Source organism: Cyrtonyx montezumae, unplaced genomic scaffold, assembly GCF_038088225.1.
Source record: "Cyrtonyx montezumae isolate F1298 unplaced genomic scaffold, pur_monq_1.0 scaffold_8, whole genome shotgun sequence".
Classification (NCBI taxonomy): Eukaryota; Metazoa; Chordata; class Aves; order Galliformes; family Odontophoridae; genus Cyrtonyx; species Cyrtonyx montezumae.
The window spans coordinates 69,362,777-69,389,705 of NW_027072089.1; the positions used below are offsets into that span (position 1 = coordinate 69,362,777).

A 26,929-nucleotide genomic window follows, 5' to 3' on the forward strand; every position below is an offset into this window, starting at 1 on the left:
TTTTCCTGTTATAAATATAATTGCTGTCCTTGCCTGGTGAAAGATCTATCCAAACACAGGAAACTGACTATGCAACAATTTGTTCTCTGTGCTGTTTTGAAAAATAAAAAAAATAGCCCCAAACCCTTGTTTATCAAACAGTGTTATTGTGCTCTTTGTATTTGTAGCTTCCATGGCAATGAATAGGAGGTGTTGCTTTTGGAAGAACCTATGCATATGATTCAGAACTGTGGCACATGGGGCTACTGGTAATTGCACTAAAACCTCTGGGATCAGAATGATCCAGAGCATAGCCATATGCTGAGCTTGAAAACTTGGGATGCAGAAACTGTTCAGTGAAAAAGATTTAGTGGTCTTGTTGAGGGTGAGAAGCTGGTAGGCCTGGCAGGAATGCCCATGTACTTAGGACTTCTCTTTTTCTTGACAGTATGGCTGAGAAGAGAAACACAGAGGCAAGTACATGTAAATGATCATTTGAAGTAAAAGGGAACGCTGACTTTCTCACCTCTGTGGCTGAAGAACTGCCACCTAGGTCCCGGGAGACAAAAAGGTTGACAATGGGCCTACTTATTCGCTGAGTTGCCAAAATTAATGCCAAAGGCCACCAGAAGCTCAGCATCTTCCTGATTGTAGCCTCTCCCTGGAGAACACAAACAAAAAATAAATGGCTTTGGAAAGAAGCACGTTGAACTGAATCAAAAGCACAGAGAAAGCTTTTCTGCTTTTCTCACCTACTGTCAGTTTGGTGCACACATTTCATTAAGTTTAAATAGCAGGACTCTAGACTATATTCATTCATGTTAATAATATCGATTCAAAAGAAGTTGTGTTGTGGATGTCAAAACATAATGCATAAGGTACCTGAATAATTGTTCTGATGTTAATTAGGAAAAGGTATGTGAACTCCAATATAATATTAAAAAAAGAGGAATTTTGAGACATTCTTCCCATGAAATAAAGCATATTCTTCATTCATTGCTGTCTTACAGCATTAGAGAGAGCTCATCACCTGAGATGTTAAGCAGACTGTACATCAATACCACCTAAAGCACTGCATTATGAGGGTTAATATAGATTCCATCATCCCTTTTTAAACAAATATGGTTTTCTTTGCAGGATGGAGCAAGCAAGCCCTTCACACATAGTGGTTTATCAGAGCCTTGTAACACAAAAAAGCAAGTTTAAAGTCACTTAACCACAACATCACCAGGTATTAAGACATACCCCCATTTCGGGCCCACTTCTGTCAGGAATGACATCATGTATGTTTCTGTAGTATCCCAGGCATAATGTGGTACATCGGACAAGTGCTCCCATGTATAGGGACAAGATTGGGATCAGGAGAGGCTCCCTGCACTCCAAGTGACTGTGAAGCAAAATGGCTACAAAAACGACCTGCAAAGCAAACAAATAAAAGATGTGTAGTTTGCCTATTTCTTCAGGGATAACATAAGTCCTGTCTGACTCCATCTGAGCAAACAACAAGTCAAATAGCATAATCACACACTGAAGCATGCAGAAACTTCCCCAGGATTCTTCCCTGCATTTGGTCATACAAATGAGAATAACAAGAGTTAATATCATACAGAAGCTGTATAAAAAGTACTTAAAGGTATGGGCAGATGTCAGACTCGAGGCTATAAAAAGGAGGCTGGCAGGCAAGTCTGGTAGAATCTGACTGGCATCAAACATGTATATGAGTGTCACCTCTCCCAGGAGAATTAGGTATCCCGATATCAACTGAGGCTGAAGACATGCTTCTAGTGTCAGCTTCTAAGCCTTGCCTTCTATATTTTTGAGGGAAGGAAGTGAGAATTAAAAATTTGGATAGCTTAAAGTATTCAGTTCAGAATTTGGAAGCAGGAAGTCTCGTGTTATTCCAATTTTGTACTTTTCTGAATGCAATTTCAGTATTCCTACATTTGCCCTTGAGCAGTGTGTGTCATTGATGTAACCAAAATGGAAACTATTGGGCTAATGAACAGCACATAATTAAAACATGCAAAATTTAATGCTTAATCCAGAAAATGAAAGAAATTAATACAGTGTTATTCTCTTCCATTAAGTATGAGCTGATGGCATGCCTGTTAAATTCCAGGTGTCTCTGCATGGTAGGCACAATTGGGATACCAATCACATTTGGTTTTGTGTACAGCAGCATCAGGAATAACAAAAAATACAAAATACATTCTTCAGGGACAAATTCTGTCTTTCATTGCTTAAATCACGCTGTGCACATTTCATGAGGTGGGCCACAATGTTTAAAGGATTTGTAAAACAGCTCTTTTGAACCCCACAAAAGAATTCTTCTTCAGCAAACTGGAGCAAAGTCTGTCACAAAATGTGCACACAAAGGTACCTAAGGAGAATTATGTCCTGCCTGTGCACAGAGTAGATGTAGGTGTAGAGAAAGATAGGGTGTGGAGAATCACATTTTGCCTTCAAGATTTGCTCTTGCTCTGTGGAATTTTTTTTTTTTTATATACTGGAGACAAGATGACAGGTGTCTTGTTCTTCACAAGCCTGGCACCCCACTCACTTGTGAAAAGGCCATGCGTGCCACGGCCAAAATAGGAATTCCAGTTTCTGTATTTAGGAGTAAATGACCTGACATGTATCTAGGGTCAGTCATGTCAGAACAAAAGCAGAGGCTGGGCGTTAAGGTCATTAAGAATAATTGGCATTATCTTCGGGGATTTAATGTAGTATTGTAGAGAAGCAGACATGCCAAACACAGAATAACAGCTGACTGACTGGTTTAACCTGATTTATAGTTTTCTCCTATTTTGTATGAAGAAAATGCTACGGAAAATAGAACTAAGTGCTACTGACCTCATATTTCCTTTGATGCTGTGCTATTATTATACTCTTCTTTACCCAGTCACTACCTCAGCTGTTAATGGGACAGTACTGTAACTGGTTCATAGCCTCTGGGATCCTCCAATTAATAATATGTTTCTAAAACTTTAAAAAGAGGGCTATGTATTGGCTCTCAAATGGTACAACAGTGGACATCAGCCGTGAATATGAGATCTGTTTTGTAAGCATGTCTCGTACAAAGCAACACTATATTTAATACCTCCTTCACAAATGGAAGTTCAAACGTTTGGCCTTCCCTGCACCACCCAGGGGGTATCAGCACAGAAAGCTTCTGCTGCAGTTCCAGGCTTTCATCTTTTGGTACATTAGCAAGAGCATGCTATAGAGGCACTCAGAAGACAGTTTACACAACTGCGTTTCACTAGATTAACCAGCATGTGCACGACTGATTTGTGGACTAGATAATCAAGCCTTTGCTTCCCTGCCTACACACCCCACTCAGGATCACAGTGCAACTGTGCAAAGTGTGGGGGAGAAGGTACACAGGTCAAAATGACCCATCAGTAGCAGACCCGGTAGCAGTCATCAGTCTCTCTGTCATACCTGTCTATTTCCAAGGTGTACAAGTATATAAATAGCTTGATTATCAACCCCAGCACAGCGTTCGGAGGTTCCAGGAGGTACGCCCTAACCCAAACTGCCCTGGTTTTCTTCTTCTGACACTGCTTCAGGACTAACTTAATCCAGCCAAGTGAGACCAGCATAAACCACAGCTGTCTGCAAAGAGCTTCCACACAGTGGGAAAACCACTGGAGAGCAGCACACAAAAGGTGACCTCCTTTGGTGTGCTGCCCATGGTAAAGATAGAAGCCCAACTCCTTACAAAAGCATCAGTGCTTAAGAAAACATCCCAAGAGGAGCCATTACCTGAGCTATGACATCTGAGATGGAGGCACATCCCACCAGGAAACTGTACTTGTGTTTCAGAAGAATTCCAGCATGGGTCCATGCCTGGAAAAAGAAAAAAGGGGGAGGGAGGGGGGGCAGAACAGAATTTGGGGACTGATTATGATATTTGTTACAGATTTCAGGTTCCAGAATGCTGTTTTCAGTATATTATACACAAAAGACAGTAGCATCTGGTGTGAACCTGGGTAAATGTTAAGCCAGCAGTGCGGAGAAAGCACTGCAATACTTGGTTCTTCTTGGCCAGGGCTAGCAGGAAGAACAGAAATACACTTTCTAATTGCATAGAAATTTCTGAGCAGGAGTGCCAGGAAGAAACTGCCCGCTCTTAATAAAACAGATGCTGCACAAGATAGATTATCACAGTAAATAATTGAACAGAAAAGTAGTTCTTGTCATTCTCACATTGGATGCAGCTCAGAAATATAAAATTGACTGGCTAAACTGAGCTGCATCTGGAAAAGAAAACTTAATTAATCAACATCCTTTTATTTATTGCTACTGTTTTAAGTGGAGAAAGGAGTGGAGGCATGCCACAAAAAGGTTATAATTTTCTACTTCTATAGAAGTACAGAAATGAAATACTGCTGCCATATTTTTGTTTATGTCATGCCAGCCACATGCAGTAAGCCCACGCACTTGAGATATATTAGACTTAAATGTGCTTGAAAAAATTGATGGTAACAAATATATTTTTCAGTAAATTTGCTTAGAGAAAGTATTGAGCTTACTCCTTGTGAGCTCTGCAAGTAATCTGAGCATGCTCAGTAAATCCAACTCTTACACTGCTAATTGCATTGAAAGAACACATATGAACAGTCTGTGTGGACCATCACAAGATGATTGGCTAGTGCTTTTCAGCATGCATATACACTAACTCTGACAGGAAGCTAAGGACTTTTACATTTGTCATGATCTCTGGATTTTCAAATTCTACCCAGATGCTTTTTTCAGGTAGCTGAAGATGACACATTCATGTATATCCAGAGCTACTGCTTGCAAAGGACATGCCTTCCTCCTGCAGACCTTCAGTTTCCCATCAATTTTGCAAACTAAGGTCGTCAAAGAAAAAAAAAAGCATTCTTATTAAAATTCAGCTATGAATCACACACTCACCATGGCATCCATAAAAGGGAAGGCAGCAAGATAAAGGAAGGCCCTCCGAGTTTTACTTCCCACTGATTCATCCACATGGTGTAGCTTATTAATTATGTAATACCCCAAATCGCTATACGCTGTAGAGATATAAGAATAAGAATGAATAATAAAGGTTATATGTGGATTCTGGGTAAGATGTCCCAAAGTACCTGAATGAGAAGGATGACTAGGAGCTCAGAGAGCATCTTCTCAGTAAACAGCTGCAGGGGCTTCAGGATGTTACAGCCTCAGCAGCTGCTGTTTATCACTAAGGAGTGCTTTCACAATCCTTTTCCAAGTAACCTTTGGCAGAGGAGTGATAACAAATAGCAGGGTAGGGAGATGGGTTCAATGAATGCCACATCTGTTTGGTAAAGGAACACACTGGCATTCCAGAAAATCTACCACTCTTTCATTAACTCAGAGCTCTTTGTTAGAAAAGCCGTTATCACCAGGCACTGTGTATTTCATGGGTTATAGTGCCTTATAAATCCTGAAACCCCTCATCACCACTGCATTCTGATGACATTACCTGTAAACCTGCCCAGGGCTATAAAAGAAGTACTATGAATTGCGGAGGCACACAATAAATCATATCTATTATGCCCTGTGAGTGTCTCTCCCTCACTGCCTAATGACCATTTCTACTGGGACATCAGGGTGCTACACAGCCCCTAACAGCTGTTACTCTCCTTCCTTAATTACAGTTGGCATCTCAGGAGCCTCAAGTCAGAAAAGGATGGTCTGCACTGCTGGAAATCGCTATATTTGCTGTCCATTTTCAATCTGAGGAGAGTTTTTAGTGCTAGGTAAAACACTTCTTGCCAAATCTCAGTTCCCAAGGTGCTGTATGGATGACAGAACTATGATGTGGAATAAGGAAGAACTACCTATGGCTGGCATGCCTGAACTTCAGGACTTGCATAATATGCACGGTTCAGTAATCCAAATAGCTTTCAACTTTTTATAAATCATATTATAGATCTGCTTATTATCACAGAGCTTCATCTACAACCTTCTAATGGTTGTTAAAAGAATGATTGAGTCATATAGTCAAACTCCCAACATAAGTAACTGCAAAATTACCTATATACCTGGGTAGTCCTACCTGAGTTCTCTTCTGTCCATGTCTCTTCCTAAGAGAAAGATATCCAATGTGAATACTTTCCTGTTCTTCAGTTTATAAAAATCCTACTGTAATTGTACAGGCCTTTAAACAGAATATTTCAGGAAAGTCATCCTTCTCATGAAAGCAAGACACATCTTTGGATCCACAAATACTTGCACTACTTGTGTAATTCAATCATTTTAGCCTACAACTAACTCTCATAACTCATAAATACTGTTTGGAAGCAACTAAAATGGAGTTTAACTCATGACTGTTTTATGAAGGCATACGGCAGCTAAATGTTTTACAGGTCTGACGAAGGAGTAAAAAACCTAGATGTAGTCCAATAGCACTGGGAACAAGTGTGAGACTTAACCAGACAGGACTGAGGCTCACAAATATGTTAAAACAGTAAAACCTCCCAATTTATCTATGCTGGTCCCTATGTACTAATGCTGGGCTCACAGTATCTCACTTTAGCCAGTAATCCTTAAGTACGTGAGCTTTCCTTTTGAGCCTCATCCCAACAGTAGGACTTGTTTCCTTTCAGAAGTTACAGGGAGAGAACTTCAGACCTTTTCTGAGTTCAGAGAGTCCAGTTTAGTTCCTTAAGCACTCATTTATTTGCTGCTCAGTCTAGACACAAATAAAACCACAGCCCCCTCTTAGTTTTGCACAAATATATATACTCTAATTTTCACTCAGTATTTAGAAAACTGTCAGTTATGTATGGATTTTTGTATGCTAACTTCTGTAAAAAGCTGCTTTTGTGGCAGGGCATTACATCAATGTTTCTAAATTGACTTTTCTGAATGAATGAGAACAAGTTCAGAAAGCATGTGAAGTGAGCTACCTATGAGGTGGCTCACTGAGTCCTGCTGAAGTCGCTTTAAACTTCTCCTGCACAAAAGCTTAAAAACACCAGTCTTATTCCCCATGCAGAAACAATTGAAATCTGAGTCCAGGTGCTGCGAAGCCTGCTTTTGTAGAGGGGTCTCCATCAGTGCAGTGACGGGAAGACATCATGACACAGGAATCAACTTTCGTGTTCTCTACAAACTCACCCTCTGGTCTTCTTTCCTACTTTAAAGGAGATTTTTTAAGTGTTTAGAAAATGAGTAATAAAAAACTTTTTTTGGCTTCAAAAGCCATTAGTGTGTTTATTTATTTACTTACTTATTTTTAGTTTAAGTAAAAATATTTCACAGAATTAGCAGGGTCAAAGGCTGGATTACTTTCACATCTAGGAACACCCAGTTCACCACATGGCTGTAGTTTATTGTCAGGGCACTCTTGAAGGACTTACATAACCATAAGCCCACAGCACCAATTTTTTAGGATTTCTAAGAATATCAGAACTGTGCTTTGTAAGCTTTAAGATTTCTCCTCCTCTCCTCCATCCATAAGAAATCAATTTTATTGTGACTTTGATTTTAAAATAACAGTGGCTAAGCTAAGCTTAAAATATACTTCTAAAATACTTAACTGTTTTCTTCTACCTGTCATTGAAAGCACACGATCACTTTTGCTGATGTCAGTTAATGTTCCCAATCTCAGAAAGAAGGACTCAAAAAGCTGAGATGCACTGACAAATATACAGTCATGTGTCTCTGAGCTGTGACTAAAGCAACTGCTGATGCAATCAGAATTTAACCTTGGGCAACCTTTCATACTTTTTGTGAAGCATGGTACAAAACTAATAACAGAGAACAGGGCTGAAGAATATTACATGAATCTAAAGGACATGGCTCTTCCCATTCCTTGCATCTTTTCAGCCAAAACAGATAAGTCCAACTCCAAGACAAACTGCCTGTTTGCTCTTGTAATAACTCATTTACTTTTGATGTCTGTGGGTTGGTTTTGCTTCTGATACAACAGCATTTTAAGCAGAAATTTCTGCTTTTGTCTTTCCTAGTTGAGTCTTAAGATCCAGAAGCTTACAAAATGATATGGAAATATTATGCACCTAACTGGATCACCTCTTCTCTACACTGATTTCTGCAGTGAGTCAATTATTACCAGAAAAACTTTAGACACTTGAAACGAGTGAACACACTCTTAATGATGCCAGTAGTCTCAAACAAATAACTGCACTGTAGTCATTTTGGGTCTGTCTACAATCCAGCATGTTATACTTACATCATAAGGAAAACAAAAAGAAACCCTCACAGGAAGTGATACTGCTTATTTCCAGACACTGAGCCTCAAGTGTCAGTATTTGCTTTTCTCAGAGAAAAAAAAAATCCTGAATGTTTTGGGGTTAAAGTGTTGGGTTTGTTTTTTTTTTTTTTAATAGATATATTCCATATTCACACTTTGGTGCCAGTTAAAAAAAATGAATTTAGACACTTGAGAAATAAAAACTGACTCTGCCACTATTCAGAACGATGTCTCACAGGGCCAAAAGTGGCTAAGTGATTTGGGCAGATAGCCAAATACCAATTTGCTAAAAATAAGAAATATTAGAGGAAAGTCTTCAATTGCAGATGGCACAGGTTATATAGATTTCTTTGTCTTTGATTAGCTTTACTTATAGCAGAAACAGAAGCTTGGGTCCCCCATGCAGAAGGCCAGATGATCAGGGTGTCTTGAGCTTCACATTTCTCTTTTGCTCATAGCAATGAATGAATAAGAAAACCAGCTTGGGAAAAAGTCAGTACACACTGATAATTGCAATTGTCCTCTATGATCTGCTGTGGTTACAAAATTGAATTAGTTATTTTTTCCTAATCTGCCAATGTCAACAGGTCCCTGATTACCTTTGGGTAGGTCAACATCTTACAAATCTCAAAATTAGCCTGCAATAACTAAAAAATAACTACTTTTCTAAAATCAACAAATGCTGTGATCACAGGTTTTCTTCATTCTTTCTTTGCCCTTGAATACTTTTCTGATAAGAAATTGCCCCTGTTTGGAAGAAAGGTGTGGGTCAGCTGGGGAAGCAAGTCATTGCTTTAGCAACGGTTACCTGAAGACACTGAAGCAGGAAACTTTTTTAATAAATAACATTTTATAATCTTTTTGTAGACAAAAATAGAAAGCAAGCCTGGTATATATTCCAGTCTATGGTCCTGTGCTATCATCTTTCTCACGGGCAAAAGGTTTAGTACAAACCAGTACAGTGGCCATGTCAGAACAAGACTGACTGGAAAAAATAGCTCATTGTGCAATAAGCCCTACTATGAGACCTAACTGTGGAAAGATCTTCCATGTATACAAATTGACCATGCATGTGGGTTCACAAAAACTACTAACAACTGTTAAAGTTTACACCTGTATGATCTGTGCACGAGGGGCCAATGCCTGTTAGCACATCAGTAATAAATTGGAACAGAACAACAGGGTCACTCACTTATTGGACAGCCATTCTGCTGTGTCTGCCTTGTTACTGAAGTTCCCACCTTTTTTTTTTCCAGTGATGCCAAATGACCCATCATAGAATTTTGGTCAGCTGTAGTAGGCACCAGTCAAAGTATCTACTTAAGCAAAAAGGATGTTTTCCCTGAAGTAATTTCTTGCCATTTATAGAGCCTCAGAGAGCTATAAAAAGTAATATTAACAAGCAAAAGGAGATATGCTTTTGCAGTACACCTTTTCTCAGTAAATTAGTGAAGCACTGAACAATGCTGTTTTCTTGTCAAAGAAAATGTGCAGATCCTATATGACACGAGAGCTAAAAGGCCTCATTTAGTATGGAGGAACAACACCTTATGATGTGCATTATGGAACATAATGTTCTATAAATGAAAGCTCCATTCTCTCTCTCTAAATTGGTAATTTATTAAGACACCAAAAATATGCACATGCAGGCTTATCATCTTGAATTGTTTCTCTTATAGCCCAATATTCCCACTCAAAAGCCAATCTCTGAAATAAAAAGATGCTTTACATTCCTTCCCACAAGGAAATTTAACTGCTGGCAGTAGCTGCTCCTAAAATAGCACAAGGGAAGGAAGGCAGCATACTATCTTCTATTTCTAGATAACAACTGAAACAGGAAAGGCAAAATAATGTACTGACCAAGGTTTACAGCAGCACTTCAAGTGGGAAGAGAGTATAATTTCAGTTATTTTTGGTCAAGTCAATTACTTTCTTGGTTCTTCCTGCTACCCGCACAGGAACTACTAGTAAGGTTGTTACAGATTAGAATGTGGTGCAGAGATGACTTAGGGACCCAACACTTCAAACTGTGAGTTTGGGTGGTTTGACTCAGCCCGTCAATCCCACAGAGGACTGTGTTAGCCTCTGTGAGGGAGCAGTAGTGGACAGCTGGTGCTGAAGCAATGAAGTTAGTCAGGTGAAATGGTCTGTTTTGACATTTTTAGTAAGTAGAGGCTGCTGTTTGTGAGTAGCTGCGTGTACAAACTGCAAATAGTTTCTATCACAGTTAGAAATGTGGTGATTCATTGTGGTCACTGTGTTTCTACTTGTTTTCTTCCCTACAACTTTCTGTACTTCTTGCTTCACTGGGATTTTTCGTTCCTTTTCCATCTCTTGGGTTTCACAGTCCACAGCAGGCAATCATGCCAACTTCTTTACTCCCATACATATGGCATGTAAAAGAAATTAAGTCCCCTGAGTGGTGTTTGTTTCAGTTTTTCATCTGCTGCACATCAGCAACCTGAATTTTTGTCTCCTGTAGAGTCTGTAACAGGCTTGCAGCTGTTGGGGAGTAGTTGAAAGTCCTAGGAGGTTGTCTGTTTGCCACTGGACTTCTTCTCTTCCTTCTGCTAGGAAAGCTGTGCATCTGAGGTTCAGAAAAGAATAATTAGGATTTGAAATGTGTTCAAAGGAAACTTGAAACACAAAACTTGGCAACATTGCACTCAGGCAATTGGTGCTAGAATCTGACTAACTCCATTCTCTCAGGCGCTCTGCCAGTCCCTGCTGTGGCCTTTGCATATTTTCAGGCATAGACAAGTAAAAATACTAAAAAATATTTTGCAGTCTGCCACCATAAGCAGCTGAAAAATGGTGGAAAGCCCTTTAACTAACAGCTTTAAGGCATGGAAAGTACAGCCGTTGTGTTTTATTTATTTTTTAGTTTCTACACAGAGGGCATTTCAGAGGTTCTGAACTCAGCAGGGCTCTTTTTCCAGGCAAAACCAAATGACTTAGCTGGCATATTTTCAAGTAGCTGCCCAAACAGCTCCCTTCAATTAAGAGCCCCACGTGGAAAATCCAGCTGTCTTTCACCTGGAAACTTGATAGTTACATTTCAAATATTCTTAAAACCTAAAATAGTTTAAAATGAAATTCTGAATGACTCGAAAATATTTCATTATTCCAGCTGGCTAAGCCAAAAACTTTGAGCAGGAATGGCGGGAAAACAAGTGTGCAACTAGAATAGAAGCCCTGGGGGCTGAAGAAACATTCCAAAGAAATGGCTTTCTTTGGAAACAGAAAGCCAAACTTACAAATGACCCAAGTTTTTAACAGTGACTCACTGAAACAGCCTGAGCTGTAAACATACTGAGGAAGTGACCAATAGATACTGGTGAAATAAACTGACTTGAATGCATGTGCTCAAGTTAGAAAATTAGCAACAGCTTAACTGTGCCATGGACTTGCTTGGCTAGTAAGCCATTATTGCAAGCATTTACTGTGACTGTAACATAGAGTAAAACTAAACTGTATAGGACTGCCCTATCAGTGGTGAGGTAAGAGAGAAAAATGGAATGCTTGGGAGGCACACAGAGCCATTAGTAATAGCTGGCAAGCCATTACAGGATAAGAGCATGGGGCCTTCAAGTTTACCGGCTCTATTTACGCAGAAACTATAGCTGAGCAAGTGCTGCTCTTCAGACACTTTAGTGTCTGACAGTGAATGGTGCCCTATTTCCAAACCACTTCATAATTTCACAGCAATTATCAAAACTGTCATCAAACTTGCTTCTCCCATTCACAAGAGACAGAATGATCTTCTATTGTTGGCTAACCAAGTTACTAACGGTCAGAAAACGAGTGCCTCTACAGGCTAGTGCATTAGCTTCCTCTTCCCACTCCACAGAGCTCCCAGCTTTGATGTTTGTACCTGCTGAACACAGTGCACTGTCTGCTTCTTCCTCCAGTGTCTTCCCTTCCTTGTTGTTGAGCTACAGAGGTTTCAACTCCATGGAATGAACAAGGTGCAGACAATCCAGTGCAGTTCTTGGAGACGATGAATTTTAAGTCTTCCAGATCACGTGGCTTCTTATTTTTATGGTCCCATGTCATCATTTTGGCCAAATTGTGACATCTTGGTTGTTGCTTGAGTCGATAACAATATTCCTCTGGGCTCTTGAGAACTGGCAAATCCTGTGGTTGCCTGACTTTTTATGTTCAGGTTAGGGTTCCTTATGTATTTTCCTTGCTTCAGAGTGCACTCAAGAGTTGACCTCAGTTTGGCATGAAGTACTCTTAGCAGTCACTTCATCTCTCACAAATTAATTGCCCAACAGCAGTGGATGATGACTAGCACTAGTAATACCTGATATTTTAATGAGGTTGCTGGCACCTACTAGCTTAGAGTTTTGCACTGTATCATAAGTAGAAAAGGGACCAGTGCAGAGAGAACGCACCAACAGTGCCACCAAGCTCAGACAAATAGCTCTGCCTAAAACATCTTGCAGTCCTGCCTCAAAGTGATGCGCCAAACTCACTCGGGCAGATACTGCTAAGTTGATCATTGCTACCTTACATTAAGACTGAGCTATCTGCTTCACGCAGCCTGTCAACCTTCCCAGAGCTCTGCTCACACATTTGACTGAATAAGATCAGCAAATCGAGCATCCATGCAGGTGAGCCCTGGAGGTGAAATCCGACACTTAACGACCTGCTTAAATGTTACTGAAAAATTGCATGCCTTGGGCATGATACTGGTCCAAGCGTTCATCTATCTTACACTTCCCCTTGCGCTTACCATAAAATTGTAAAACAGCAGATTAATCAATTTGAAGACTAGCCAAGGGAAGTAAATTAAAAGATGTGTTAATTAGATGTGAAATGACCTTACCTATTAAGGTATGGAATACAGCAGCTACAGCGCCAGCCACAACCATGCACAATACTGCTTTGGTCCTGTCTCTCTTGCTGTTCACAAACACCAGACCTACATTTTTGAAGTCACTCATCGGACCAGTGAAGAACTTCATCAGGGAGTACGCCAGCCCGTAGCTGGCCAGCATTTCCACAGCATCTTCCTTAACAGCAGCGATGCCCCTGTTCAAGGCCTGTTGCAATAGAGAAAGACAGAGAAAATAATGCAGCACATGTGGAAGCATACCAATAAATCTTCTGCAGCTGTTGTCTGAAAGAACAAGTTCAGCTCTTGCTGTTTCCCCCGAGCTGACTCTTCTTTCTCTGGGTTCAGCAGCAGTAAGAGATGTGTAACGTGGGTAGCTTCATAATTTCATATGGACTGTAAATTCAAATCATACAGATTTGAAGATAAATTGTCATTTAGGAACTAAGGTAGATATCTACTTCTGAAGTGTTTAATTCCTGCTGTACCAGAAGTCAGGTTTTTTTGTTTGTTTTTTTTAAGTAATTTTACAATTATGCAAATAATCATAGGTGATACAATATCATTTAAATGCCATTTTGAGGCCTAAGGCCTGGATTGATCAATGCTCAACCCCTGCAGGCATCTGGTAAAAAAAAACTCTGACATTACTTTATGATGAAATTTAGGACTTAAGAGTTTTTTTCAGTGCAATGAGCTTTCTACTATATCTCTTTTAACAGAATATTCTGAGTAACTGGTACTATCCCATGGTGTTTATTATGAAACTAGACCAAATACACACATAACTAAACATATCTGTTCTCCTTTCATGCATTTAGATTTAGATTGAGGATGGATATTCAGAAGAATTTCTTTACAGAGAGGGTAGAATAGGCTGCTCAGGGCACTGGTGGCATTCCTCATTCCTGGAGTTATTTAAGAGATGTGTGGAGGTGGTGTTAAGGAGCACGGCTTAGTGATGGATTTGGAAGGTGAAGTCAATGGCCTTGCAGGTTTTTACCAGTCTAGATGTTCCTATGATTCTATGATTTCACAAGGTTCTGATCCTATACTAATTTACAGCACTTTGTAGCATATTTAAAAATAAATTTAAAAAGTTTTTTCCAGTCTAGATGTTCCTATGATTCTATGATTTCACAAGGTTCTGATCCTATACTAATTTACAGCACTTTGCAGCATATTTAAAAATAAATACAAGACTTGTATATGTGCATATTCAGGTTCAACTAACCTACCAATTCATTCTAGGTCTATATTTAGGAAATGTCACCGAGAATTAGGTGGATTATTCTTATAGATAAGGTGAACCACCACCAAAAAAAAAAAAAGAAGTGTAGCGTTTCAGCTTGCAACATGGTTGTAAAATACTGAATACAAATGACAGAATGATAAATTTTATATGCAGTGTGACAACATCAATCATCTGATATATTCAGAAAACTGTGAAAGTAGGATTAGGTTTGAAAAGCATGAAGGATGAAATATGACTTGTTTTCACAAGTATTTTGCTCCTATGGGTTACAACTGATTTGTCCTGACAGGGTTGTGACAGTTTGTCTAGCCAGGAACATCTCTCCAATCCACACTGCAAATCTCAGTCTATCCACTCCCAGAGCACTTCTAATACTGCTTTATCCAAATGAACAAACCACAGGCAGAGTATCATCAGCTAATCAGGATGAAGTTCTTCCATCACTAATGCAAGCACGGTTTTCCTGTTGCAATCTTTCAATATTTTTTTGTTTTTTGCAAAGACCCTATAAATAAATTCATGCAGCAGAAATTAGTATTTCCCCTACAGCCCTTATCCACTCTTTCAAAAAAATATATACTTAATTTTTGAAACAAAAGTTACACCATTATCATACCAAAATCTGTAGAAAACACCGATTTCTCCATCCATTATATCTGCCAAATCTCTCTTGCAATGTACTCTGCTCTGAACACATATGATTCCAGTGTTCTCATCTGCTCTGCTCAAATTTATCCTCCCTTGAAAATATCCTCTGCTAGGCACTGAATATCTGTAGCTGCTATACAGAACCTTTTCTGAAGTATAGATAACTTCATCTATTGGACTGATAAGAATTCAAATTATATGAAAACTGCTGATGTCAAATGTGTTAGTGGGTGAATAAACTCCAGTCAAACAATTTGTGTAAAACACTATGGCCTGTGAAATGAATAGCTAAGTTTAGCTTCCATTTGTGATGGTGGTTGTAATGATACTGCATTTGGTATCAAGGTATATAGAGTTATAATCTGTTCATTTACACTTAACCTTAAGATGCTGCACCTCCCTGTTGCTGTTGACAGTAACAGGTACTTAAGAGCCTTAAGTTATTCCCTATATAGGATTTTCTAGAATCTTAAACTGCTAGATCGATGCAAATCTTTGCAGCGCACAGTGTTCAAGACAATGAAAATAACTGTGTGTGACCTTGGCCCTAGTACCCCAGAGTTCCACCTAAGTAGGATGAACAGAAAGACTTGAGTGCTGCTCCTTCTCCTCCTCTCAGGTTTTACAGGCTGATCTCTTTTGTACCAGCAAATGACATCCAAGTAGATACTTCTGAGTAATTTTCCCCAGGCACAGACTATGTACCAGGTAACGTAAGCTGGCAAAATCCAAAAGGGACTTTGTAAAAAGTTTGCTACCATTGATTTACGCTCCTGTGGATCAGTTGGCTAACATGAGGAAATACTCCAGAGGCTGCCTCTGAAAAAGCAATGCTTCTAAATGTTTCTTTGGAAAGATTCTTAAGAAATGAACAGTCAATGGAGCTGTGTACAAGCAGTTTAGCTTCCATAAGTTTATTTTTCTAGTTTTTCTTTGAGATAACAGTACAAAATGTTTTTTATCCTCTGCTTCCAAGCACTCTACAAGAACTAGCCTTTTTTTATTATTATTTTAATGCTACTGAAACTTAGATATCATGTTTGTTATCCTTAAATCCACAAGAAATCCCAGATAGTTTAAAAAGCCAGTTTGGGGTGTTACAGGAAAGATACAGGCAGTTGATAAAACTTCCAATCTAATTTCCTGTTAGATTTTCAGTAAGTCTCTCACAAAAGCAAAAAAAAACAACAACAAAAAAACACAAACCCAGGCAAAGTTTCCATTTTTTTTCATCTAATTCCATTTTGTACACTTTTTGTATGCACAAAAATCAGTAATAAAAATTGATCAGTAGCATCTGAATTCCATATTTGTTTCAGACATAAAAGAACGCATCTCTGCAAAGATTTATGTGGTTTGCCAAAAGAATCGTAGAACTAGATGGTGATAACAATCATAACAACACTTATACAAGAAGTTACTGCAATTACACTTATTTCAGATGCCATTCTACTTTCAGCTGGCTCATTCACATCAGTTTTGAAGGGAGAGCTAAGAAATCCACATGCTGGAAGAAAGACTGTTGGTGATGGCACAATCTCCTGAGTTTTTAATGAACAGCTAACCTAATCTGTCAGCTGGTGAAAATGCCACAGTAAATTGCTTTCCTCCAAACAATGAAAACTGCCACTGCCACTGCTCACTCCTCTTTTAGAAATATAATACACAGAATATTTCCAGGCTGATCACTATCTGGTAGGTATGCGAACCAGCTGGCCAAAGTAAATCATATTGCTCCTCCAAAAGATAAGGCAGCCAGATTTATAGCTACTTCTATTCAATGGCTTGTATAACACATACTATTATTACTAGAAAGATGAGATCTTTGCTAGAGGACACAGAAAAAACACCTTGAGCCCTTTTTAATGAAAAAAGTGTGTGCTGCCTTTTATGCTCGCTAAAATCAGAGAGGACTAGGCTGCTTCTTCAAAACTGGGTACTGTTGCTGGCTTTCTTTTCTTAGAAGAAACATCGTATTTCTAGGAAATGCACAATGGATGAACAAAACAATCAATTGAATGAGAAGGCAATGATATAAAAAAGAATAATTGTTCAGAAAAATGGCAAGGGTCTGGCTTGTCCTATTTTGCATGAGCTTTCAGCACTATTCACTGATGTTGGCAGAAAAAGTTTGGTTCCAGTCAATGGCTCCACATCCTGTTGCTAAAAATTCTGTTTCTGAGGCTGGTTCTACGGAGTTCAATTGCTTCTCACACGATCCTTCCACAAAATGGTTCAGAAAACATCTATGGGATGTTCTCCCTCTCCCTGTCTTTCTTCCAACCTGCCCTATCCTCAGAAAGTAGAAAAGCACCAAAGCCAGTGGAGTCCTTCTCCACTGTCCGGTAATCTCCCTCTTTATAATTGTTGGCAGTATTTTCATTTAGTAAATCCTGATGGTGAAGTCTTCGGTATCAAATATACCAGTTGTCTTCAGCAGTCCAGCACTGCCCAGTCACAACTGCATGAACTACATTGCTAAAATAGCATGCGGCAGATCCAACAGTCCATCAGCATGGAATAATCAGACCACTGTATCAGTGCTGTCTGATCACCGACATACTGTAACCCTGTGCCTCAGTAAGGCAGGAGTCAATGTGATTGTAACTAGAAGAAAACAGAGTGCTGGGTCTACAACCTCCACAGAGGTAGGAATAGAGGTGAAGAGGAGAAAAACAGGAGAAACTGGTGTAAAAATGTCTCTCACATTTATTCCGACTCAGGAAAGTTTTCCGAAGTGTATGAAGAGATAGCCCCAAGGAGGTAGAAGTGTCTGACCTTGTTGTTAGAAAACCAGACTAATAAGTGTTCATCGTTAACGTGCCTTTGTTGTTGATCATGTCAGATGACTGAAGGGCCATTCAAGGTCAGCTGCTATCAGCCCCCTACAGAACACCCCCTCCATGCTCCTGTGCTGAGGCCTGTCCTGGGGACCAGCCATGCCATCCACTTGGCTGTCCCTGCCCACATGCGCCCAGATCATCTCAGCTCACAGAACTGCCAGCAGCAAGCCAGAACCAGTGATGTAATGCCTGTTCTTGGGATTCCATTTGGGCTGCCCTGAAAATGTAAGATGAAGGGTATTTTTAACCCTTGCTGCTTCCTAACGCCTCTTCTCAGAAAACAAATAAACGAGAAAAAGAAAACGAAAAGCCAAACCTGAAAATGCAGGGCACGCATCACGGCTTTATCTTAAAAAAGAAGTTAATGTACTCAAATTTCAAACAAATTTACGCTGCTTGCTTAGGTAAGAAGGACATGGCCTAGAAATGAAAAGCAAGAACAAGTATTTTTGCAAGACTCCCACTCCTATCTGAATGCCTGCTACTCTGTGACCATCAGCAGGCTCATGATTTTACTTTCTGACACTATCCACTCACTTCCCAGTGTCAAAGCTGTAAGCTGTAAGTGTGTCTTGGGAGAAGTTTAAATAAATAATCTAAATGCAAAATAACGTAATTTTCGAGCACTGACTGCTTTTACTTGACCAGAGATACCTGAGGGAAAAGTGCTTTCTAACAGGCATTCAGGAAGCATGCAAATAACTAGGGCAGCTGTGGCACAGTGCACTTGGTGAAAAAGGGAACTCTTCCTGATGCAAGAGCTAATGGTAGGAAATTAGGTAAGGCACACTACCTAAGAGCACTTACTGTACGCATGTAGATACAATAATTAGCGTAATGTGGCAGAGAATAATCAATCAAACAAACAACAGATCAGAAGATAATCATGGAAAATAAACAAAAATGGTGAAACCAAAATGTGCCTCTCTATAAACAGCTGACAAAGTGCCAGAACATTCACAACACTGGAGGGATGAATGGGTTGCTGTTGATGGTCATTATCTCAGGAAGGTTGAGAACACTTATCCTGAAGCCAAGGGAGCCATGAACCATGACAGTGGGAAGCCCTTCAAGATGCATTCCCCAGTCAAATCACTAGCATCTGCAGGAAGCAGACCTAAACAACTGCTGTTTCTACTGACAGCAGTGAAGGATGTAGTTCCTTGATGGGGACCACAGGCACTGACTTTCCTGGCCTTTTTTAGGCAAGCAGTTGCTCATAGAAGCACAGGACAGAAACTGAATCAACATGTCCAAGCTGCTTCCCTGCACTGTGACCTCCCTGGTACTCCCTGGCTGATATTAATTAATCAGTTGAACAAAATCTATTTGAAGTAAAACTCTCAAGGGAGATCCTTCACTCTCAAAACAGCATGCAAGCTTTCCATTCAGGTTTTCCTGAGAGCAAAATGCTGTTTTACCATAAAGGCATCTGTGATTGTTACAGAATTGTGGCCAGCTCCAGTTTGAGTTTGTCTCCAGATACTCTTCATGTGGTGTCCAGGGACTCACTTTCTCTCAAAAGCTATTTCTATTTCTAAATCTATGAGCGAAGATAAATAAAACTGAGACATAAACTGAGACATATAAAACTGGGAGGTCTGCTTCCTCTTGCTTCAAAATGCCCTGAGGAATAGCTATCATTTTTTTTCGCCACATTCCAATTTGATTACTTGTAAGTGGTAGAAAACACCAGGGATGACACAAAATAATATCACACATGCGTAGACACAAAGAATATTTGCCTTAATCACAAGTGATACAGTATAATATATTTGCCTTAATCACAAGTGATAGCAGTGCTCCTTCTGTTCTTCATTTCCCACAGAGTTGGGTCTACTGGTTCTTTCTTTTCCTGCATTATATCCCCAAAGTGAAAAACAAGCTGATTTACTATGAACTGCTTATTTTATAAAATCACATTTTCTCATGTTTATAAATTAAATCTCTACAAAGGCCGTTATAACACTTGTTTGCATGCACAGAGCAAATTTAATTTACACAGGTCCTGTGCCTGCCAGTCTGGCAACTCTAGCATATTGCCTTTTTATTAGTATTCACTCTGCCTCTGCTGATGAATTCCTCACAGCTCTGTTCTTCAGAAGCGGATATTGCCACTGTTTCCCTGATCATAACTTATTATCAGCTCCATAACGTATAGACAGGCCCAGGTGGAAAGGGCTTTTAGGGGCCAACCTAGGGCAGGCTACCCGAGGCTGCAATGAGAGATGTTGTGGAAGACACTCGCACCTGAATCTAATTTGGATGTGAATCTAATTTGCACCTGAATCTAAATTGGAAGTGAATCAGAAGATCCATGGCCATGTCTCCTGCACCTAGGGCCCATACTCTTAGTTTCAGTCAATTTATGTTCTCCCACGTTTTCCCCTTCTTTTCAGAAGGCTTTACAGTATCACTGCTTTTTACCACTTTGCTGCTGTCTTTCTCCAAAGATCTTGTCTGTAATTTACCTATATCTGACCACGCTACAAGAAATAATTTTGCTTCACTTTCCTTCCAGTTTTCACTTCTCCCTTTCTGCTGTTTTTGGCTTTAGCAAAGATACAGTTTACAATAAAGAAGAACAATACTTTTCAATAATTTGTTTCTTTTGTGTTTCTAAGTTCACACTCTGCATACAAAATTTGGCCACTGCCCTTTCATTTTTCATTTACTATATGTAACTTTCTCTAGTAACACTTTTTCACATAAGGTTACCCAATACTTTAGTAAAACTGAAAGGTCCTGTATTTAGTGTAAGTCTACTTTTTCCCTTAACAAATGCAATCAGACAGAAGACTCAAACTGGAAAAAAAAATCCAAACTATTTTAAACCTATCTGCAAAAAATAACTTTTGCCAGTTGCATGAATAAGGAAGAGTAATGAGCTTTGTAGATTTTATTTTTCTCAAACTTCTCATTCTAGAAAAAAACTTATGAAGAACTTAGTGAAAACTTCAGGTGTTCAGCAAAATCCATCAATCAAAGGGATAAATAAGATAGACCAAAATTTGGCCAACCATCTTCCAAGTATCAGCAGTACTGGTTTAGCAGAACCTGTTAGACTATCTGAACTGCACAAAAATCTTGTCAATTTTCCAGCTGTGTTGATGTGCTCCTGGGCATTATGCTTGGAGCGCTGAAGGCCAAGCGCCAGATAGCAAAGACTGTGTAGATTCATGTCCTTAGGGTGCCAGGAGAACAAGGAAACTCTACTTTTATCATCAGCTCAGAGCAAAACTGAAAGCATTTCTCTTCTCATGGATTGACGAAGCAGCAGTCTATGAGATTACTTTCTCTCTGCAATTGTGAGGTGATTTATTCTCCTATCTTGGCTCTTGTGGCAAGTATGTGGGACACCAGATCCATAAAATTTACTTTCATCACTTCAGCTCCCTTATTTCTGTACGCTCCCCATGCTTTATTCGTGATCAAGATGCCACAACCTCCTACTTGGAAGACAAGTAATTGACATTTCCTCTCATTTTTTCAAAGGGATGAAATAATTACGCACAGCAAATTGAGACAGCCAGCAACTGAATTCTAGGCTGTCAGTACCAAAGCAAGATATTATAGGATCACCACAAGTAATATTCTACCACTTCATAGCAGCTCTAGAGATAAATCTACTGCTGTTTTCGTTTAGATTTACTGATTTTACCACTGCCAGAACTGGCAATTAGCTGGAAAGGGTGGGTTACTCGATGGGTTATTTTGCTGGAGTATGGCTCTGCAAAAAGATGTTTTGGTGTTTGGTGCAACTAAAGAAGTGGAACCCTCCTAAAAAGGATCTCCTGCTAGGGGAACCTTCTCTAACATGAATATTCAGCCTCTTTCAGAAATAATCCTTTGAGAAACCTAGCTCATCTGATACATGTCCAGGATGTTCTGATTGCAGAAGAGGGTTTAGTTCAGGTGCAGCGACAACGTGCAGGATGGGACAAAAAAAGGTTTAGGATTATGGGGTTTTAAAGGAAGACACTCATTGTGCCAAAATAATTCTTTACCTTAATCCACTTTTAGCTGTACTAAGTGCAGGTTAGTTACTCAAAAGTTGATAATATTGGAATTATGAAGAGGCCACCTTCAGGTGTCTACCTGTCTCTCCCTCCCTCCCACAAGGCAGTTCAAACTCAGCAGCAGCTAGATGCAGACTGAAGTAAATGTAGCTTGCAAACTCCAATCCTTCCTTTGTCAATGAAGTTTCCCGAGTCATTCAGAGCTCCTTGTAAGCTTCATCATGTATGTGTGATTAAACCTTTGCTATTTAATGAGCATTACTTGTACACACTGAAAGGCTAAAGCAAATAGAAGCAAGTGTCTCCAGACTTTGTTCATTCAGCTTCGGTAAATGTTCTCTCCCTCGCTGGAGACAGAAGAGGTAAGGAGCCTGCTGAGCAAGCACACAAAATTCTTGGCTCGGCAATATGGCAGAATTTACAATGAAAAGCAAATAACTGCAGCTGGGTCGTTGGGTCTTACATTGTCCTCAGCACTGCATTATGTCAACAAAAACAAAAAGAAAAGAAGGAAAGAACAATCTATTAAGTACACGTCAAAGCTACTATGATTACAAAAATATATATAACCATCAAATAAGACTGCTGTGCCTGACTTGAGAGGTGGGACCTCGTCCAGCTGTCCCTAAGCACACACTACCATTAGTTGTACTTAGTGCACTACACAATCATCTGCTCTCTCTAAATGCACTCCTAAAGCACTTATCTCCTCACGTGGCCCAGCACCAAGCTGTTGTGCTAGGGCTCTTCCCAACTTCAGCTGAGAAGAGCATATCTGAGGTCTGTGATTCTCATCAGCTGCTGTCAGGAGCACAGTACAGGGCTGGTGAGGGTCCATCATGAAGCAGCTGTTCCCTCCAGCATGCTGCCAGCTGCACAAAGCACAGTTTGTTAGGTGTGAATGTCAGCAATGGTGGGAGTAGAGCTGCCAGATTAGCTCATGTCCTAATTGTTCTGGAGAAAGAAATAGAGGGCACCCATATTACCAGCCTAAGTGCAAATTGGTGTTTCTGCTGTTAAAAACATGTTGTAAATGAACTCCGTAATGCCAGTAAAAAGCCCTTTCATTTGTATCTGCTTTTCTTTCCCTACCATTCATATTTTTTATACCAGTTATTTGCTTAGGATGAGATTAAAGCTATTCAGTTGAATTGGAAACAAACTTTGACTAGTGACAATGATTTCCTTTCTCTAGGACTGGTGAATGTATTGCAAAACACTCTTTGAAGCACTTCCAGTTATTACAGCACTTTCTGATACCTGCAGAAAGCAGAAGTCTCACCATGCCAGTGATTCTGCCTCTAGACTCTGACCCAAAGTACCTGTTTAAAATAAATGGGGAGTGAAAAAGATGTAGGAGTGCAGGAAGACAGAAAGGTAAACTGGCAGGGTTTCTGAGAAGCAAATTTCTTCTCTAAGAAAATCTAATAATCTGTGCCCATTGCCTAAGTTCTGAGAACCTTGAACTTCTCTGCTGGTTCTTACAGGTGATGTTTACAGGATTGGCTAACATTTCCTTTTAAAAATAGCTTGACTGTTTCTCTCAGGATCCAACGATACCAAGTCAACAAGTCGACTCACAATGAAATTATTGCACATGGTTTTTTCCAGGCTGCGCTTATGTGGAGCACAAACAACTGTAAGGTTTTTCTAGAAACTGTGAGCTCTTTTTGAAAATGATTATCTTTCATAAGGGGAAGCAAGCAGTATTTGTATGTGTGCAAGGCAGAAAATACCCTCTTGGACAAAGGTCAGCAGGAGGCCAGGGGAGAATGTGATTGCTGTTGCTCATGGGATCTTATGGCAGCTGTGAGCCCAATTGCTGCTGTTACTATAAGCGACTTTCCATGATAATTGAAATAAAAGTAAAATACTAATTAAACTGAAATGCAATCAGGCTACATATGCTCTGTCCTTACTGGATTCAATAGTAAAGGGAAGAAATTGAAAATATATCATCATGTCAGTCTTTTCCTCTGTACCTCCTGAGAACATGTATGTTACACAAAGATACAAAAAACATTTCTTTCTTACTATACTGGGATGGAACAACACTAGAGATGGGTTTTCTGGTGTAACCTCTAAATCCTTGGCAATACTTAACACTGTTACAGCTTCACCAAAGACTTGGCTAATGCTTTGACTAAGAATTCCTAACCTAGTAACCAGTCAGTCTTTTCCTCAGGGAAGAATAAACTTAGAAATGCCTTGGGAGATGTAGCAAACCTTGCAACTTTTATTTTTCTGTATCTGGAAGAGGTGAATTTTAACAGTAAGTGCAATCAAGAGCATTCTTGATTATGCTAAGTATGTCGTGCAATTTGATGCTTAATCTAATCTCAGAGATGTCTACCCAGGGTTCATAAAATCCAAATTTAGAAATATGTGTCTTTAAATCACTTCCAGCCCAAGGGGCAATCAGACATGTAGTGGATGGGTTCCTCTGCTGAGGAACTGTCAGTGTTGTCATAGTAATTCTCAAATGGGTTCTCTTATCTAATAGCATCTCTTCAGACACCTCCAGACAGGACTAGTTGTCATGAGGTATTTTATGCATAAGCTCAATACTCATTCAGCCCTGCGCTTACCCCAAATTTAACTCGAAGCATAAAACTGCCTATCTTTACTGAACCCGTTTCTTGTCCTTGCATTTCTTTTGAACTTGTGCAATCATCCCTTCTTATTAAAAGCCACTAATTCAACAGCAAAGAAGGTTTTTCTAACAAACCCTCTCCCTTACACTTCTCTATTTGAACTGGATAGTTAAACTTTACAGCTCATTTTCATTTACCTCACACAAGAACAAGACCTTGACTTGCTAAGTTCAGTAAAACAGACATTTCCAGAAGTTTAAGTGAAAGTAATGCTGAAATATTGTAGTACAACAGATAATTTTTCCTAGTAAGTTTTCTCTGAGTCACTGTTTCTTATCAGTCTGTCTCATCATGCTTTAAAATGGATGTATTCAGTGAGGATATTATTCTATTATTCTAGGTAGATAAACATTGCTCATAAATAAGCAAATGAATGAGGTGGAACGTGTGCAAGTTATGCAGACAGAAGGGTATTAAAACCCTACTGTCAAACCCCAAGACTGAAGCCATTAATTTCTTCTGATACACTTTTCTGACGACCTGCAAACACAATGTAAGCTGTTTACATGTAGTTTCAGAAAGCAAAGCTAAGATGAAACATGCTATTTGTCTTCTGCTTTATTGCCCTGAGTTGTCAGTACAGTGAGGTAGAACACAGGCAATTCAGGTAGACTTTCACAGATACAAGCCACAGTTGGATCTGAGCACACCATTTCACCCACCTCCCTCAGTTTTCAAGTTTTGTTTAGGCAAAATACATCTAGTTATAGGTTATCAACTTGTATGGAGTAATACTGCCCCCTTAATTATCTGTGCTTCCAAAGCTTTGCACATCTTTTTGTTTTTGTTTCAGCCTTGTACCTTACGTTGTGTTTTATCCTCTGGCTTTTAAGATTTCAGTGAAGGATAAGTTTTAATCCACTGCTCTCATAGACAACAGTGTTTTAAAGAATTTACTGATTAAAACTTGCTAATAGTCCATACTACACTATCAAAGCAAGCCAGCTTAATTATTCAATCCCTGCAACTGCAGTAGTGTGATGCTCAACTTGACTACTCCTCAGTCAGAGTCATGGTGGTACACCCATCCATTGCCAATTTTATATTTCATATTAAAGCAGCTCAGAGATAAGTTTTAGCTGCACTGATTTAATGTTTTAGATCCTGTGTACTTTGTTGCACATAAGTGAGAGAACAAAAAAAAAAAAAAAAAAAAAGCAGATATGGAAAAAGACAGAAAAGAGATTGCATCTCCTCCAACTTTATGTAAACAGGGTGTTACATGACTCAGAAAGCAAAACAAGAATGGCCTTGGAGTTGGGGAGCTTCAGCAGATGACTGCTCTCCTGATCAGGCCTCTGCATAATGTATGAAAGAGTGATAGGTAGTCTGTCTTCATTACATTTGGTACCAATTTTCAAATCCAGAAGTAAGGAAATGGATGACTTAAAATTGTTGAGTGTCTACCTAGAATAATATCCTCCCTGGATACTACCTTTTTAAAATAAGATGAGACAGACTGATAAGAAGGTAGTTCCTCTGCTCCTTGCAATGCTTCCATGGACTCCAGCTTGGTGAAATCCGAGTATGTTTTGCTAGGCTGCTGGGCTTTGTTCAGCCTCACAGGGCAGTTGGGAAAAAGTGTGAATGCTCCCAAAACAACTTGTGAAGTTTCATAATGATAATAGAACTAGCATGAACTACAGTGGGCATTACCAACTTGGGGTAAATATAATGAAGGTCTTGTAGGGGTTAGACATTAGAATATAAACACTGCAGAAGCAAGCATGAAGCCAACAGAACATGGTGATCCTGGCAAGACTCTCCTTTTTGACTTATGTGGTAGAAAAACTGAAATGAGGATAACCACAGTGAATGTGGAACACTTCTGGGAAGTAAGTGCCAGGAATGCACAGAGACTGTTGAGTCTCAAGGTGAAGGTTAGGAACAAATTAGTCTGGGCTGGTTTTGACTAACAAATGCTTTTGGACTTCAAGAAAATGAGGTCCTGGAACAAACCCTGTAGAGTGAGAGAGGGAGAAAACATCTGAAATATGTTGAAGTAGTTAGTGCTGCTTGACATAACGGAAGTGAGAAAGTATGCTTGCAAAAAAAAATTAAAATTTGAGATAACGTCTCTTGTTGCTTTTAATCACTATTCTCTCTGGTCATATTCCTGCAGATAAACTGTTTTCTTTGAGAAAGCCAGAACAAGAGACCTATTTGCACTAGTCACAGGTCTCAAAGGACAATTTTTAATTGGAGCTAAAACCCGCTTATATTCTGCTGGAGTGAAAGTACTCAACTCTTAAAACTAGAGCTCCTTAAGAGCTGTAGGAGTTTTGTGGGATGGTCCCACAGTGCCTCCAAAAGCACTGTCATTTGGAAGTAGTGATCCTAAAAAGAGATTTCAAAACCAGATTATCAGAAGTTTAAAATCATATTTTTCTATTCCAAGACTTAAGAACCTTCAGCGATGCATATCTTTTCAAATCTATTTGAACCCCTTTGCCCCAGAAAGCCAAAAAAAATGGCT

At 39.5% G+C, this 26,929-nt stretch overlaps 1 protein-coding gene across 2 annotated transcripts in view; it reads right to left on the minus strand.

The window, feature by feature from the left end:
- Window positions 1–26,929, minus strand: part of ANKH (ANKH inorganic pyrophosphate transport regulator) — a 97,891-nt gene that overhangs the window by 25,185 nt on the left and 45,777 nt on the right. For both annotated transcript variants that reach the window (XM_065753168.1, XM_065753169.1), the window contains exons 2-6: window positions 13,026–13,242; window positions 4,903–5,021; window positions 3,748–3,831; window positions 1,225–1,395; window positions 506–640 (exon numbers count right to left, since the gene is read on the minus strand). In XM_065753168.1, the coding sequence (XP_065609240.1) occupies window positions 506–640; window positions 1,225–1,395; window positions 3,748–3,831; window positions 4,903–5,021; window positions 13,026–13,242 (726 nt within the window). The remainder of the gene's footprint in view (window positions 1–505; window positions 641–1,224; window positions 1,396–3,747; window positions 3,832–4,902; window positions 5,022–13,025; window positions 13,243–26,929) is intronic.